The 18958-nt window shown below is 41.7% G+C and overlaps 1 protein-coding gene across 5 annotated transcripts in view; it reads right to left on the bottom strand.

The window, feature by feature from the left end:
* Window positions 1-18958, bottom strand: part of PCDH15 (protocadherin related 15) — a 599860-nt gene that overhangs the window by 183723 nt on the left and 397179 nt on the right. For all 5 annotated transcript variants that reach the window (XM_069863953.1, XM_069863958.1, XM_069863956.1 and 2 more), the window contains one exon: window positions 1873-2079. In XM_069863953.1, coding sequence (XP_069720054.1) covers window positions 1873-2079 — 207 coding nt within the window. The remainder of the gene's footprint in view (window positions 1-1872; window positions 2080-18958) is intronic.

The following is an 18958-nucleotide window of genomic DNA, read 5'->3' as shown; positions in this document are numbered from 1 at the left end:
CTGGCAGTGAAGCAATCCAGGCAGAAATGATTCACAAACAGATCTTCAGCTTGTCACAAACCCTCTCCTGAGTTTCAGACCGCACTTATGTAACGCACAAAGTCTATCAGTCTCCCAGGCAGACTTGCTCGGTTTCAGTCTTCCACTCTTCAGGTGATTAATAGCTTTTCTTTTTTGCAAATTTAATTTGCAGTCACACTTGTTGCAGGATGGGCATAAATAGAGCCCTGAAATTCCAGAATGCTTTAACAAACAGATATGCATCCACGTATATTTGAACCCAAGGGTTTCACTAGTACTTTCATGAAGGCGTGGAATAAACAAAATAGACAACAATTTGCTTAGGCTGAAAACATCCCCATATTCTTTGTTTCACACATATAAGGATCACAGAAGTGAGCCTTCTGAGAAAATCTCTCAGATTAGTAGCTTAAAAAGGACTTAGAACTGTGGACACTAACTCATATGATTTGATTTCTATGGTGTTCGGGTATATATTACGTGAAGAGAGTTTATACAGCATAATCAGACAATGTATTGTTAATATAAACACACACCTTATGCCTGCGCACCTTTCTTAATCCTATTTTAAGCAGCCTAAAAGACCCCATTAATTTGATCAAATAGGAAAACTGCTTCACTTGTAACAAAAGCAGTGCTGGACAAGGATATTTCACATGTTATACAATCCACCAGCAATGCCTGCTGATCACTACCACATGCACTTATCCCATACCTTTCATCCAGCCCCAAAGAAAGCCAGATCATAGAATCATACAATAATCTGGGTTGGAAGGGACCTTAAAGATCATCCAGATCCAACCCTTCATGGTGAAGAAATTCCTCCTTATGCCTAGTGTAAATCAGCCCCTCTCCAGTTTATACTGGCTCCAACAGCCATTTCCACCTCCTTCCTACTGATTTTTATGAATGCCCATAAATTGTCTGAGATATTTTAACGGATACAAAGGAGATATCTACACGAGTTTGGGCTTTAAAATAGACTTCTTAGGACAATAAATCACACTAAGGCAGACAGTGATGCAGAAAGCATCTTTTAGTTACAGTGGCCTGTCGTGTCTCAAAAATAATGAATTGGCCTGTGTTTCAAACATGGAAGATTGTTTTCAGACTATCAGGCTAAGAACTTTATTAAATAGTATTGGCATATACCATAACTATTACTACAAAACCTACGCCTACAACTCAGCTTCCCTTACATACCTGAAGATAATGAGAACTGAAGGAGAAATAAAACAAAATAAAGGGGACAACAGGAAGTAAAGGAATAAGAAATATTATTAAAAAAACCCCACATAACAGCAATAGCCTTGGTGAGAACAGAAGAAACATTAGCCCTAGAGGAGAGGTATTGTTTACTGCTTGGTTACTGATCTTTCGAAGATGCCCAGTTTCTACCATGTTAGTGTCAAAATCCAGGCAGAACAAATAATGGATTGAAATTTTAGCCTGCTGTCCTCCTATTCCTCTTCCTCCTGGTTTGTTCAAACTACTACTTCCTCCTCCTTTGAGCTGCTCTCTACCATTTCCCTGCGCCACGTGACAGATTCATCCTCACAAAATACATTTTTTTTCCTCTTTGCACTAAACATTCATCATCTCTAACAAAACACAACCTTAAGGACAGCCGAGTAAAATACAGATCAGTTTTTCAGTTAAGACGCACTTTCCAATCTATTTGAACTCAGATTCAAAAGAAAAAGGAAACCGTAACAATACTGAGATTTTTTGATTTATTGAACCAACTGGTTTTCTCTCAATAAAAATAAATACGAAAAAAGAACAAACTCTGAATATAATAAAAATGCAACCACCAGTACGACACTATAGTATAAAGAACAAGAGACATACCTCCTCCACATCGTTGTCCAACACTACGATTTGTAGTGGAGAAGTCAGGTTCTGGTTATCAGAGACGGTCGTTCCCACTGGGGAGGATTCAAGGATGAAGCCCTCATACGTAGCTCTTGTGAAATAAGGCTTCTGATTGTTCTCATCAAGGACTTCAATATGCAGATTGGCAAAGGCAGGAAGAGGATGCCCATTGTCTTGTTCAGCCTAAAAAAATACCTCATTTGTCAAAGGCTCTCAGCCAAGTAATGCTACAAACAGTTACTGTCTGGTGTTAGCTTATACATAACAACTATAGTCCAGTTATAAAAACAAATAACGATGTATAAATTGCCCTATTGTGAAACTTAGCATCATGGGAAAAAAAACCACAACAAAAAACCCAAACAAACATTAGCTAGGATAGAACAACAAAGATTTTCCATCACAATAACATTTTAAATAGCCACAACATAAACCTAAACCTATACAGCATGCATGGAAGAATCATTCCTTATACTATCCGTATGGATAGTATAAGTATGGATAGTATAAGGAATCTTCAAAGGATTAAAAGAAAATGGGTAACTTCTGATTGGACAACAAAACCTCCAGCAAGAGAGTTAAAACCAAAAGATGATGATTGTGCACACAGACTTATGGTAGTCGCTACAGGTCCTGCAGCACTGTATTTTGCTGGATACGATACCTTCTCCCTCTCACCCAAATCCTTTAAATATCTGGTCTTAGATGAGTGGGATTTTAGTTTGGTTTTGCCTATTTTTGAACATTAAGCAAAACTCTTTATCGTAACCTCCGCTTTTCAATGGCAATGCCTCATCCACCAAGAATTACTCACTGCTAACAGTTTCACATGATTTATTCTTATTTTCAAACTTTCTAAAGGTAGACACACTAATTGCCTATTCTGGAGTGTCAGTCCAAGATAAATCATAGAATAGTTTGTGTTGGGAAGGACCTTAAAGATCATTTAATTCCAACCCCTCTGCCATGGGCAGGGACACCTCCCACTGGATCAGGGGCTCCAAGCCCCATCCAACCTGGCCTTGAACCCCTCCAGGGATGGGAAAGCCACAAATCCCCTGGGCGCGCTGGGGCTCATCAGTCTCATAATAAAGAAACTCTTTGTGAAGAATTTCTTTCATTGCGAAGAAAATCAAATGTATGATGTTGCTTTTTTTTTTTTTTTTAATTTAGTACCTATGACTAATCAAATCAAATAAAAAAGGGACATAGAAGAATAGAAGACAAGTAATTTGTTCTTTAATTTGTGAAGAGCAAACCAGTTTTAATTATAGTCCGCAACAGGGTACGGCTTCGATTCTAAAAGCTGTAAGCACACAGACCCCGTGGCGGTGACAGCAGCGCACTATTATCTTTCTGCACATTTGTGAAGCGGCCTGTGCAATGAACTTCTCAGGGGTAAACGTATTTCAGAAGAGAGAGGAGTAACTAAATTATTGTTGTTAACAGTACTTCGTGTTTGCAGAGATTTTGTTTTCATTTTGGTATCTTCCCCATTTCAAGACAGATAATTCCTTGTTTTTCAAATCCAGTGTTCAAGAAGCCTTCTTTTGGAAACACATCATTTTGATTCCATTAACTAGTTATTTTTGCTTTCTTCTTTAGATGCTTTGGGTTTTTTGTTGCTGTTGGGTTGGTTTTTTTCTCTGCAAAATGTTAATTCTGTATAAAGCTTTGCTTTGTTTACCAAGCAACAATTGTAGCCTGTAGATGATTAAAACTTCCATTTCAAGTGAAGAGAATTATAAACATAAAACCTGTTATTTTGTTCCAAGTAGGTGATGACACCTTTAGTGATTCATAAGAAACTCATTCAAAATACTCAGTTATTAGGAAAAAAAACGTATTTTCTGTTGTAAAATACATCAGGATTACTCTTGACCAAAAGATGAGCAACAGCAATACTGGTGCAGATTTAAAAGCAGCTGCCAATCTGTGTGCTCGTACGTGGCTATTTTCTGACTCCTGAAGATAAAGTCAAGCCTGGCAAGTGGATTTAGGTAAAGCAAGTGCTAGTGTACGAAATTAATAAGGCTTTTCCTAGGAGATTAATTTTGTTAATGAGAAAAAGCTCTCTTAAAGACATTGGGGGTCCTGCTAGTTAATTTATTAGCATGTTAAACTTCCAAAAATCGTGGTGCAGGAGGCCAGATATTTATCTACTGCTCTTCTTACCTGCTTCCAGGATACAGGATACTACCAGTGACCGAACTTGCTACTGCCTTAAATAATTACTGCCATATTAAGAAATGATATATTTTTTTCAGCCAGCTTCAATTATTCACATACAAATAAAACATGTAATAGGAAAATAGTCCACGAGGTTCCCGTCCACCCAAGGAGACCAATTCTTCTGGGTGATCCCAACATATTTTAAAGAGAACTGCATTAGCTGAGAAAGTCTGCCTTCCTGAGAATCACACAGATTGGGTTATCAGTGTCTAGTTAGAAACCTTCCAACTGCATTGAATTTCATTCAGAAAAGCAGCACCCAAACCCTCCTGGGGAAATCCTGGTCCTATGGGAGTTAACAGTGATGTATTTCACATCCCGTATAGTAGCAGCTGGTGAAAGCACTGGAGACTGGATAAGTGATTTCCAAATGCCAAACGTAATTTACAGAAGCAAGATTTATTTTGAAGTTGATGTTCCACTGAATAAAAATAAAGTTAATGTGTAAAAACTAACTTCACCAGAAGTACTTTGAAATACTCTGGCTTATGACTCAGTCAAATGAAACTTCAAAAATGATGTAGAGAGTTTTTTGCTAAATTAATGCACTGAAGCTATGGAAAAAAAATCTCAGAAGGAAGTCTGCTTTATGGGCAACAAATACATATGAACCTGATTCTATTTTATAAGCAGATCTACGTCTGAGCATCATTAAATACTCTGATTCATTTCATGAAAAATATGCCTCTTGACATTAAAAGATTACACAAAATGGATGCATGTTTCTTTGCAGCAAACCTGCTATGAAGAGATGCTAACAAAGAGGAAAACAGAAGGAATGGAGGGTCCCAGTGTTCTTAACAGCCTGAACTACCACAATGAGGGCCTTGAGTGAGCACCAACCCCCTCCCAAGTTAAAAAGGGAAATATTCACCTATGCAGCGTGTTTACCACATCACCACCACAGTACATAGTCCTGTGGTGCTTTTCTGAAGGCAAAGACACTGCTCTAAATTACACACGGTTAAATATAAAGAAGGATGTGCACTCCTAAAATTGGATTTAAAATTTGAAACCTTGAAGATCAAAATGACAATGAACAGGGTTGCTTCCTTAGCAGGCCCTTCAACTCAAAAGCACTAAAGCTTAGCAGGTGTTTTCCTTTTTGTTTACCAGGCTGGGTACAGGGTCAAACTTAACTTCACTTCCCCGACTGAGAATTGGAAAGAATTAGGCAGCTAATCCCTCAGAAAGTCACAATCGCTTCTCAATCACTTGTTGCAAGTGCTGCACCAGGACACAATTCAACTTTGCTCTTCCATTTCATAGAATCATAGAATCATCTGGTTGGAAGAGACCCACCGGATCATCAAGTCCAACCGTTCCCATCAAACACTAACCCATGTCCCTCAGCACCTCGTCCACCCGTGCCTTAAACCCCTCCAGGGAAGGGGACTCAACCCCCTCCCTGGGCAGCCTCTGCCAGGGACCAATCACCCTTTCTGTGAAAAATCTTTTCCTAATGTCCAGCCTGAACCTCCCCTGGTGGAGCTTGAGGTCATTCCCTCTCGTCCTGTCCCCTGTCACTTGGGAGAAGAGCCCAGCTCCCTCCTCTCCACAACCTCCTCTCAGGTAGTTGCAGAGAGCAATGAGGTCTCCCCTCAGCCTCCTCTTCTCCAGGCTAAACACCCCCAGCTTTCTCAATCATTCCTCATAAGGCCTGTGGCAAGCGGTCAGCTGCAAGGCTCCCACGTGAAAACCACCACATCCAGATTGCCTCTTTTGCCATTTCATTATGTTTTGTTTCCAGAGACATATTTAGGGAATAAAAAGCAAGCTTCAGAAAGCAGCAACACGGTGGTTCCTTTCCAGAACTAATCCAGAAATTAATGTACCAGGGTAAGACTGGATATCCCCAAAGTGCCGGAGCTCGGCTCTCAGGGTTCGGTGCTCAGACACGAGGTGAGACAGTGATGAATGCACTTGCTCTACTGCCCTTCCCACCTAGCTCATCCCAGCACCAAAAAGCAAAAGCCAGTTCCAACCCTGGGACCTCAAATTCGTCTTCGAGGGCCAGGCAGGATTAGGTCCAGCAGTGTCTGAGCTCTTTGCATCTGACCTGTATTTCCTACTCGAAATTGTCCTTTGCGACAGCAGAAGAAAGTAAAGCAACACGCTTCTAGTACGAGAAAGTGCTTTAAAAATACAGAAGTGCTGAAATTCTAACCTGCTGTTGGTGTGCCTTTCTCTGCTGCTTTTTAAGATTTGTAAAACATCCACTTCTCTGATCCAATCTACCCCCCTGCGGGACTGCCATTAAAACTCACTTTTAATCAGTTGTACAGACCAGTGCTACCATTGTACATTGTAGCTGCTGTGACCAATAAACATGATAAAACACAGCCTCAATAGAGGAAAGTAGCTATTTTCTGATCCTTATGCTACGTTAATCCCGCCCTAATATTCATAAAAGCAAGAAAACAACTGAAAGTTCTTCCTCTCTTTGAAACATCCTAGCTGGAAGGGAGAATAAATTCCTTACAAGGCCTCTTCCACTGTAAAAATACAAATAACTGTTGTTTTTCTTCTAGCCTTTGCACAACAGTGGTGGGTCCAACAAAGCACATGAAGAGCTATATGAAGAAATTAGTAAGACAAGAGTTACAAATATTCACTTTCAAACTACATTTTTTTAAGAAATAATTTTCTCTAACAGCCACTACATTCTTCTTGTTTGATACAAAGTGTTTGATATAAAGTATGAGAAATTGATTTGTTTTCATATGTTACATAAATATATTCCCAGAAGCAATGCTTGGCTAGGAATGCTTCCTGCAGCTTTGATCCATACCCTTCATAATTCTCCAAAAACACACAAATACCTGTAAAATTGACAGTTTTTACTGCATTCCCCAATCCTTTAACTTTTTCTTGGTGGTTTTGGTTTGTGTGGTTTGTTTTGTTTTGTAAAAAGTTGTAATTATGCCTAAATTGTTCTCCCAGACCTTCAGTGCTGTCACTGAAAGCAGCTTTTCCTCACAGTGGGTTGTTAAAACCCTTGCTTGGGCTTGCTGGCCACAGGCTGAGCATCTCTGCTACGCAGCACATAACGTTGGAGCACAGAGAAGAGACAATTTACATTTCTTTCAGAAAGGATGTCGCCAATATTTCAGACACGAAGCGTTCTGGTTCTAGTCCCCAGAAGAACATACTTTGCTGTCAAAACTATGAGTGAACTTTCAAATACGCCCAAGGATATATATCAGCTTAAATGGACTCCACAGTTATTCAGCAAAAAGCGCACTCTGCAGTGAAGCTGGCGAGATGGCTCAGGTTGAAGATCACCAGTCATAAGGAGGCACTAAGACAGCAAAAAAGAACAAGCATGCAATGAAGCCTTCATCACGGCTGACACCAGTGGTCAGACTTGCACCCTGTTATGAACGGTCCTGATGGAAGAACAGCAGGTGCCTTCACGCTGCCCCCCGCCGGGATACATAAAGAAAGAAGCACAGAATTACTTTCTGCCAACTACTGCTTTAGTTAAGCAATTGAGCGCACCTAAGGGAAAAAAGAGACAAAAGGACAAAGTAACGTAAAATGTGTTAATTCTCAAATTAAAGATGTTTACCTACATTTACTAGGAAATCCGCTGTGAAAAAGTGCATGTAACCTGCTGCTGAGCAGTGTAAGTGCAGTGTTGAACACTCACATGCAGTTTGTGGAGTGCTTACATTATATTTGTAGCTGCCAACACATAATTTTATCCTTACAGAAGACTGGAGATGACATGAAGCCAGCCTCGCCAGAGATATTGTACAGGGAGTGAAGAACAACTGACTGGATTACCAACAGGAATAAACATTCTGTGCAGAAACAACATGAAGTTCACTTATTGAAAGCATTAGACGAGTTCCCCAAGAGAAATGAAAGCAATGCAATAAACTCCTTGAATCTTCAGAAAAATTAATGAAAATATGGAATTGTCTTTCCTGTTGAGCTAGCAGGGATCTGTTTGGCAAGATAAACTAAACTTTGATTACAGAACAACCTCCATATGAACACTTGATGCATAGGCAAGGCGCTCTGGTGCTCCTGCTGCACCATCTCTGCTCCCTGTGCTTATTGCCACTGGAGGAGTGAATCCCAGTGAATCTGAACAAAAAACCAAAACGAAATCTGGCCCCATCCCCCCACCCCCAAAAAAACCCCGAAACAAATCAACAACTTGAACAACCCTGGTGATTATGGCTCAAGTATCCTGCTGAGCAGCCAGACACACTGTGCACAACTTTATCTAACTTGCCACAAAGAAGATGGGTTTTCTTTTTCCAGCTTTGGTTGTTTTACCTTGAGTTGGGGTTTAACCACCCAGCCATTCACTCAATCCCCATGCAGTGAGATGGGGGAGAGAACTGGGGGTGGAAAAAAAGGTAAAACTCAGGGGTTGAGATGAGGACAGTTTAACAGGACAGAAAGGGAAGATCATAGAATCCCTAAGTTGGAAAAGACTTTTGAGATCATCAAGTCCAAACATATCTGTCCACATCATATGCCTAAGCACCTCATCTACCCGTATTTTAAACACCTGATGATGGTGCTAATAGATGATGATGATAATAATACTAATGCCAAAAGAATATACAATAAAATTGATGCACAACACAACTGCTCAGTGCTCACTGGCCAAGCCCATCCAGTTTCTATGCTGAGCATGATGTCACATAGTATGGAATATCTCTTTGGCGAGCCTGGGCCAGCTGTCCTGGCTGTGTCCCCTCCCAGCTTTCTCGCTGGCAGGAGGTGAGATGTTGATAAGTCCTTGGCTACAGTAAGCACTACTTAGCAACAACTAAAACATTGCTATCCTCATACTAAATCCAACCACAGCATCAACTACTAGGAAGGAAATTAACTTTGTCCCAGCCAAAACCAGGACACCTCACCAGCCCCTCGTTTCTACACCTGCATCCTCTTCAGCCGCTGGCCTAAAAAACCACAGCAGGTCCCTGCCTCTCCATTTCAGTTGTCATTTCTGAGCAGTGTTAATCCACAACCTTGACCTCCTGGGAAGACGGCTGCCACCTCTTCCAAGCCAGCTAAAACTTACTTCAGCATCACCCCCTCCATCACACATTCAAAACCTACCTACGAAGACAGAAGCAGCATTGTGTAAATACTACCCTGTCTCTGCCCATTACCCTTTTAAAGGTCTTGCTCGGCATCCTGTGAAGGTAATGGGGACATATGCCAAATTCTGATTATCTTAATTCAAAACATTCAGCTTAAGATTCTTTAAATTGGATTTCTGTCAGACTTCGCCACCCACGACTACCATAATGCTGGGGTCAACAAATACCTGGCATCCGATAACTGTCACACGTAGGCAACTGTTGCCTATAATGCAATAACAGACTTGATTGCATGAACAGATTCTCAAAAAACCTGTTTGCTACACGGATGGCAGTGTAATTTTACTTCCACATGCTTAAGGTCACAGTAAGATACTATTAAATTTGCTACCTAACAGTCCTACAAGGACATAGCCTGTCTTCCTTTTCTGTTTTTTTATGATTTCAATGGTCATACAGGCATCTTAAGGGGGGAAGGATATGAGACAGGTCCAAGACAATATCTTCAGAGTACAAAGCTGAGTTGGGTGAAATAGAGAGACCTAAATCCAAAGCTGTAGCTCTCAGTCTCCTCGCTTAGCTGCTGACTCTGAATTCCAGGATGTCCCATTTTCTTTTCTTCATATAATGCCTCTCCACATGCTTCTGCACATACACAGAAGTGCTCTTCTGGACAAAGCAACCTTCACCCCTCATCCAGGCTGGAGGCGAGTCCAGAGAAGGTGTGTGTCTTCCCTGTTCCTACCCTTCTTTGTGACATGCTGTTTTATGATAAAAAAGTGGCAAAGGTACATACCTGCATGATAAGCTGGTGCATCTGGGGCAACATCAGCTTTGGAAATGCACGTGTTTCACGCTTGCACTTCACAGGTAGTTTGAGTGTCAATAAAAAAGAAAACCAGGCTTCTTTCTCTCCACCCTCCAATCCCAATAAGAGAATGAGCAAGGGGAGCTGAGGGGAAAGTGGTACAGGGGGGATAAACGTGAACTTAACGCACCTTAACGGCAGTTTGGACGTAAGGATCACAGTGCTGATCAACAGTGCTGCAGGCAACTAAGGTGAGAAGAAACTGCAGAGATCTTTTAGTATTTCAACAGCATCCATGATGAGGACGAGTTCTTTGCTCACCCCTCCTCTAAAACACCTCATCTGGTCAACACGACAAGATAACACTGCCCATCACCCTAACACTGAGAACTGATACTGCTCAGAAGAGATGAGATTTTAGCAGGATGGAGAGGAAAAGTGAATGAATTTCACAAAAAATCCTGTTGGAATGAAATTTTGGATAGGTTACATTATAATATCTCCCCTAAAGACCATTCTATAGCAGACTGACTTACAAAAGCTTGCCTTTATCCTACTGGCTGAAACGATGCCTACATTAAATAACTATTTGAGAAAACACAGAAACGCTCCGGAGAGCAGACTGAGATCTCATCTTTACTGCTTTAAATATTTCCTCACAAGACTCTTTCCTTCCTCTGTGCAAAACTCAGGCTTTAAGAAATTCAGATTCTGAAATCTTTCTTCTTCCTTTTGCATGTCACCTTTATCAGACCTGAAAGTCTCAAAAATTCCCTGATGAAAATGCCCTCTCTAGCATGTTTACACACGTGCAATCTTCAGACTCAGGAAAAAAAAACCCACACAAAACACTGCACTGGCAAAAGGAACACAAGCATATTCTAAGAAGCAGCAGCACTAAGTACTCCCGTATTCCTTTGTTGTTCTATGTTTTTCTTGATCTGCAGGTAAATCTGGCATGTGCAACCACCCACATAACAGCATATTTCTGATATTTTTTTAAAAAATCAAATATTGTCTTTTTTTCATCAGTTAAAACAGGCATTTAGTGTTTGCCACTGTGGGAGCAACAACAAGTATATGGAAGATTAATTGGGATGAAGATCAAGCATGAAGCTGGTACCAAGCCTATTAGACATTATTAAAAAGACAAGGTGTTCTGAGCTGGACACACAGGATGATGAATTTGAATGTGTGAGGAGGCCCGGCTGGAAAAAAACACCTGGGAATAAATGGATTGGAGACATGACGGAAAACAGTCACAAGAGTGTGGAATAGACAAAACCAAAAGCATCTTGTTTGTCTGAAGTCCGGAAGCCAAAGAACTGTATAAAGATCTGCCAGTAGTAGTAGTACTTTCTTAATTTGACTCCCATGCGCCGTGCTGATTAAAAGAATATGTTCAGAGAAGATTTACAAAGTCTGTCTCTCCTTCATCACCGCAGCCATGATGATGGAAACACTGGAAATGGTCTCTAGAATAACACCGGAACTTATCACAGACCACCTGAGTCCAGAAAATGAAGGCAGGATAAAACCATCTAATAAATAAATGGGACAATAATGCCTGAAAATTAAAACAAATGCAAGATTAAAAGAATAAATACTACCAGTGAAAAGCATCTAGTTTACATCAATATCAACCCTAAGAATTTCTCTTGGAACCTATGAACAAATCAGTCCATTGAAATGAACTTTTCCATGCAATACTTGACCAAAGTGTTTGCGGAAATTAGTGCCACCAGTCTCCTCTTCTTCACAACCAGTCTTTCGAATCGCAGTTAGGTCCCAAAATCATTTACTCTGTGCTACCAGAGTAAATTCCCTCTTCATTCCCTGAGCACCTTAACTTAGTACTTGTACTCAACAAAATAGATTTTAGGTGATGTTCTTCATATGTTTCTGTAGCCTAAGCCTGCTAGACCTACAGCAACCAAGTTAACTCCTGGGTATTGTTTCTTTAAAATGGAATCATAGAATAATCAAATAGTTCGGGTTGGAAGGAACCCTAAAGGTGATTCAGCTCCAACCCCCCTGCCATGGACAGGGACACCTCCCACTGGATCAGGTGCCCAAGGCCCATCTAACCTGGCCGTGAACCCCTCCAGGGATGGGGCAGCCACAGCTTCCCTGGGCAACCTGTTCCAGTGCCTAACCACTATCATAATGAAGAAATTCTTCCTTATGTCTAGTCTAAATATGCCTCTCTCCAGTTTATCCCCATTGCCCCTTGTCCTATTACTACAAACCTTTGTGAACAGTCCCTCCCCAGCTTTCTTGTAGCCCCTTCAGGTACTGGAAAGTCTCTATAAGGTTTCCTCAGAGCCTTCTCTCCTCCAGGCTGAACAACCCCAACTCTCTCAGTCTGTCCTCGTATGGAAGGTGCTCCAGCCCTTTGATCATCTTTGTAGCCTCCTCTGGACCCGTTCCAACAGCTCCATCTCCTTCTTACATTGAGGATTCCAGAACTGGACACAACACTCCAGATGAGGTCTCACAAGAGAGGAATAGAGGGGCAGAATCCCCTCTCTTGCCCAGCTGCTTTTTAAACAGCCCAGGACACAGTTGGCCTTCTGAGCTGCAAGTGCCCATTTCCAGCTCATGTCGAGCTTCTCATCAATCAGCACCCAAAGTCCTTCTCCGCAGGGCTGCTCTCAACAAGTCATTGCTTTTTCCCTTGTGTGACACTGTATGGAAATGCATAAGTCACAACAGACTTGAACGAACTTCAAGTATCCCTAATGAAATACTCAGATGAAATATTTATTCATCAAAGAAATTTAAGTAATTTTTTTATTCTACGGCTAGACTGATTTTTTTTTTGTAATATTCAAAAAATCATGGCTTACTTGGAAAGAATTGCATAAAATAATATTATGTCTTAAATTTATTCCTTCCAGTTCGATGATAATGATACCTACATAGCCCAACAGACAACTGTTTAGCTTAAGACTGAGATAAAGCTTGCAAAATATCTGCACTATCCTGCATATAATCCCATGCAGGATATTTAACTGTTTGCCTGAAGCAAACAAAAACCAGAATGCTATTTAAAAAAGTTTCATAACATATCTAAAAATTGATGTTTGGCTTTTCTGAAATCTAAAGCAGCACGTTCTTTTGCTATTGGAAGTTACAGTGGGCTTAGAATTGATGCAGCCATTTAAGCAGGACATAAAATGAATTACACTGAACTTTACCACCAGAACATACCAATCTAGACAAGGCAGAGAGAACCTCTAGTAGGCCACTAGAGACTCAGACAGACCGCTGCCTGCCTGACAACCATCTCTGTGCAAACTGTAAGTTACATCTTTTTATTACAGTCTGTTTACCTTTTCACAAGAATGCCAGCAAAACCCACAAATGTCATAAATTCAGTTGCCATAATTGCTTCCAGTCTTGCACTCAGACCACCAAAATCCTCTGTGCTTCCCCTGCCATTGGTTATACCCCTTCATTTCAAAAGACACAGTGAAAGGAGTAAGGAAAAGCCTCTGGCAAACACATTTGATAGCTTGCTGGAGGAGATACAGTGCTGGAGAGTGGCTGGCAGGTCATTTCTTTTTCTATTTAATACGAGAATAAGGAAAGAGCCCAGGAACCTCAGACACTCAAACTTAAACTTGTCTTCAAACTGTGAAGATGAAAACATTCTGTGGTATTTAAACCAATATAATTTTAAAAAAAGAAAAAAGGAGCCGTCAGCATAGATACAGAGAAGGAAGGTCAGGGTGGACCAAGTCGCTTCTTTCGGGTGCCTAACTGAACTGGGAGATAAAGATGAAACCAGAGACATAATTTATCTAGATTTAGTGTAAGCTTTAGGATTGTATATCACAGACTGGATTAATTTACAAGGTCAAAAAGTACAGGCCAAGGAAAGAACTATTGAGATGGATTAAAAATTGGCTTCAGGCCAAGAAATACAGAGCATCTTTAGAAGAAATTCAACTTTACCATCAGTGAAGCTTGTGACGTGGCAGTGAAATGAAATTGGCACATAACGTGTCTAGACACTATGCTTTAAAAAAACCCCAAAACATACTTTTTTTTCTTCATCTGCCATGGTGACTTCAGTAAGGCTTATGAAAAAAGAAGTCTGTTTACTGCAGAAAGGAAACACAGCTATTTCTGTAAATAAAAGACATGACAGAAGTTACCATTTAAGGATATATTTTGGTTGCTCTATCAGTGATGAGACACAGTTTTGGGTCGATCTTAACTCACAATCACTACGCTTTCTAATGTGTACCTGTGACAATGCTTTATAATGGCAGGAAAAAACATTTACCATGTTGAGATGCTGCTAAACATGGGAAAACCGTGCAATTTTCAATGTGCATGTGATAACTTTGGAGAAAGACTCATATGAAGAAATAGTTCATCGATGCATAGGAAGGAGTCTAGTCTTCCTGCACCCTTTTTTTTTTTCCTTTCCTTATTCACAAACACGAGACCTGTTTCTGCACTCTGATTTTCAATTCCACATCAACTCTCATCACTGTATTACACACAAGATAGAAAAAAAGGCTGTCTCAAAGAGAATAGAAATTTCTAGCCTATTTTGACTAGGTACGCCTCTGTGACAGTGATAAGTCAAGAGAAGTAATTGAATACCGAGTTCACATAAGGGATGAACATTTGAGAAGCCAATTTAAAAAGCAGTTATTGTACTTAATACCTAGAAGAGATGCACAGCAGTTCAACCAAACTAATGATTTTCAAGATTTCATCATAGGAAGTGGATTGAACAATTATTTAATGAAAATACATTTCTTCCATTCTTTTTCTAATCTGCCACTATGAGTACAAAAACACTCCCATTTGTTCAGTTCATGTTCTATTTTGAGGGAGCAATCGCTCTGTTTCCCATTATAGCTAATACATCTCTACTGTTGTGCAAGAACATCAGAGGAAACTATCTTCAGCTGCATTTCAAAAGACACATACAAAAACAAAGCAGTTCCAGAACAAGGGTGATATATTTTCAGAAAATTGTCCTTGTCATATGGGCTATATTTTATTTCCCACTATGCACTCAGAGGAATTTGAGAGAAAGCATCAGAATATAGGAAGATGAGTTTTTTGACATATAGGTTACTTTCTAGAGCCTATTCAACAGCAATCACTGTGAAGTTTTTTTTAAAGGTTACAATACTCAATGTCTTCTCAGTCTCCACAGGTAAGACCTGACTTCAGAAATTTCCATCCTTGAGACCCACAGAAGAGTCTGGAACAATGATGACAGAGGAGGATCAGGTTGAGGATGTATTTAAACAAACTGGACACACATTAATCCAGGGGACCTGAAGGGATACACTCACACAGGAGCTGGCCAATGTCACTGCAAGACACCTATCCACCACATTTATATGTCCATGGCAATTAAGAGAGGTTCCCAAGATCTGGAAGAAAAGAAACGATACTTCTGTCTCCAAGAAGATGGATACAGGGGAACTACAGACCAGTCAATCTCACCTCAGTGCTAGGGCAGGTTGGAGTGGAGCAAATAATTCTGGCCATTTCTAAATACATAAAGGACAAGGAGGAGGTTTGGAGTCATCGCTGTGTGTTTATGCAGGGCAATTCACGCTTAACCATCCTGACAGGCCTTTACGATGAGATGAATGGTTTGGTGAGTATGGAGAGAGCAGTGGACATTATTTATCTTGATATTAGTAATGTTTTTGACGCCGTCTCCATATGATCCAGTACCTGAAGGGGGGCTACAAGAAAGCTGAGGAGGACTTTTTGCAGAGGCATGTAGTGTTAGGACCAAGGGGAATGGCTTTAAATTAGAGAGGGGCAGATTTAGACTAGACATAAGGAGGAAATTCTTCACTATGAGGGTGGTGAGACACTGGCACAGGTTGCCCTGGGAAGTTGTGGCTGCCCCATCCCTGGAGGAGTTCAAGGCCAGGCTGGATGAGCAGCAGCCTGATCCAGTGGGAGGTGTCTAGTGGAGGATGGAATGAGATGATCCTTAAGGTCCCTTCCAATTCAAACCATTCCATGATTCTACGATCTCATAGACAACTGGTGAACTACAGATAAGACAGAGAGACTGAGAACTATCAAATTGCTGGGTACACAGTGTTCTGATCCCACAGCATAAAACCCAGCTGGAGCCCAGTTAATACAGGTGCACCCAGGAGCCACTAGTGGTGCCACAACTGCTTAACGACTCCATTAATGACCCAGTTGATGGGACCAAGTGCACCCTTACTAAGTTTGCAGGTGATATAAAACTGAGAGAAGTGGCTGATTTGCCAGATGGGTGTTCTGCCTTTCAGAGGAACCTTGATAGGCTGCAGAAATGGGAGGATGGGAGTCTCGTGAAGTTAAAAAAAATGGAAATTCCAAGTCCTGCCCCTGGAGAGAGATTACATCAGGCAGCAGCACACATTAGGGGCCAACCAGCTTGAAAGCATCTTTGCAGAGCTGGCCATGAGGGTCCCGATGGACAAACTGAGAAAAAATGCCCTTGCAGTAAAGCTGTGCTGCATTAGGAAAAGCATTGCCAGTGGGCTGCGTGCTGCTTAGCACTGCTGGGACACATCTGGAGCGCAGGGGTCTGTTCTGAGCAAAAGAAAAAATCATTTTGAAATACCAGTTGCTGCATTTAAACACAAGAAGAAACTCTTACTCTGAGAGCAGTTAAACACAGGAACAGGTTGCCCAGAAAGGCTGTGGATTGTTCAACCTTGGAGATAACTCAATGCCCACTCCACCCCACAACCTGAGTACTGGACTTCAACTGGATAGTCTCCAGAGATGTCTCCAATCTCAGCAATTTTAAAATTCTATAATACCTCATGATCATAAAAAGCATTTTATTTCAGCATTTCAAACTTTGAGATCATTTCCAAGTTTCTTGAAAAGAAAAGGGCCCCAGTCTAGTGACCTACCTTTGTTTTCAAACTGAGCATTTGGCCTTGCTCTCTGCACCTGCTAGTGGCAAAGCATCCTCCCCAAGTCTCCTCATGCTTCCATTCTGAACAGAAAGTGTTTTTTTGTCCAAAGAACAGACCATACAGAACATGGCATCCGCACACTTTACATTCTGCCTTCCAAGTGCATGTTTGCCTGTAGTTTGGTCCTGAGACTGTTGCTGAAGCTCTGCCTTCTTTTTCAAATAATGCAGGAAGTTTTCAACAGCCTCAAGAGCAACAGACAGGAGAGATCAATGAAGTTCCCGAAGAGCAACAGAGAAACCAATTAACCTCCAGCGTGAGTAACAGGAGAGCATCACTTTCTGTCATTTTTGCTGAGATCCATATCAAGGAAAATCATGCACATTGCAAAGGGCTTAACAATACTAGAAGAGCTGATACACATACTGGGAGTACCTCTCTAATCCAAAACACCTCCACAAGGAAGGAAAAAGTGGCCTTTGCAGCTTCCAGGCAGTTTCTCAGGATGGGCAGGAGAACGGGCACACAAATTCATGCCACACCAGTATCATGGAGTCATTTAGGTTGGAAAAGACCTTTCCAATTGTAAACCTAGCAATGCGAAGCCCACCACTAAACCATGTCGCTAAGAGAAGAGCAATGAAGCTGGTGAAGGGGCTGGAGAACAAGAGGAGCGGCTGAGAGAGCTGGGGGTGTTTAGCCTGGAGGAGAGGAGGCTGAGGGGAGACCTCATTGCTCTCTACAACTACCTGAAAGGAGGTTGTGGAGAGGAGGGAGCTGGGCTTTTCTCCCAAGTGACAGGGGACAGGACGAGAGGGAATGGCCTCAAGCTCCACCAGGGGAGGGTCAGGCTGGACATTAGGAAAAAATTTTTCACAGAAAGGGTCATTGGGCACTGGAACTCAGTGAGGGGGTTAAGTCACCTTCCCTGGAGGGGTTTAAGGGACGGGTGGACGACGTGCTGAGGGACATGGGTTAGTGTTTGATAGGAATGGTTGGACTTGATGATCCGGTGGGTCTCTTCCAACCCGGTTATTCTACGATTCTATGATTCTAAGCACCACATCTACGTGTCTTTTAAGTACCCCCAGGGATGGTGACTCCACCACTGCCCTGGGCAGCCTCTACCAGGACTTGACAACCCTTTGGACATAAGGAAAAAATTCTCCACTGAATCTACCGCAACCAGTATTCAGGCAATCAAATGCTTGCACTAGTGCATGGTATTTGCTGTTTATAGCCAAACTTCAGACACATTCTGTCTTCGTTAACATGGAATTTGTCTGGCTACACAGGCTCAGTCTCTACACGCTCAAAGCAAGAACAGTTGATTTATTAAAGCTTCCTCTGCCCAGCCACAGCCTATAGAAATGCCACAGCAAACTTGGCAGGAGGAAGCCTTCTAAAAATGGGAAATCACACTCCATTCAAGTACGTCCACTATCTGAAGGGGGCCTACAAGAAAGCTGGAGAGGGACTCTTTACAAAGGCTTGTAGTGGTAGGACGAGGGGCAATGGGTATAAACTGGAGAGGGGCAGATTTAGACTGGACATAAGGAGGAATTTCTTCACAATGAGGGTGGGGAGGCCCTGCCCCAGGTTGCCCAGGGAAGCTGTGGCTGCCCCATCCCTGGAGGTGTCCAAGGCCAGGTTGGATGGGCCTGGGGCAGCCTGATCAGTGGGAGGTGTCCCTGCCCATGGAAGGGGGGGTGGAACTAGATGATCTTTAAGGTCCCTTACAACCTAAACTGTTCTATGAGTTCATGATTCAGAGACTCAGGCCAGAAGAGTAAACAGAGTAGATAGTACTGCTGGGAAGTTTCAAATCACTTCTTGCAGAATGGGACCCCAAGTGAATTTTCTTGTAACACCGGCATTTCAGACAGTCTGTTCAAGTCCAACACACAACGTTGACCTTCTGTTACGCTCTAAGCCACAAGGAAACACAATCCCACCCCAGAATTGTTTTTATTGTATTATCTGTCATGAGGTTAATGCCAGCCTGCCTGAAACACCATGTAGGGATAACATTT

Source organism: Phaenicophaeus curvirostris, chromosome 9, assembly GCF_032191515.1.
Source record: "Phaenicophaeus curvirostris isolate KB17595 chromosome 9, BPBGC_Pcur_1.0, whole genome shotgun sequence".
In the NCBI taxonomy this organism is placed as follows: domain Eukaryota; kingdom Metazoa; phylum Chordata; class Aves; order Cuculiformes; family Cuculidae; genus Phaenicophaeus; species Phaenicophaeus curvirostris.
This window is presented reverse-complemented; position numbering and strand designations above follow the sequence as displayed.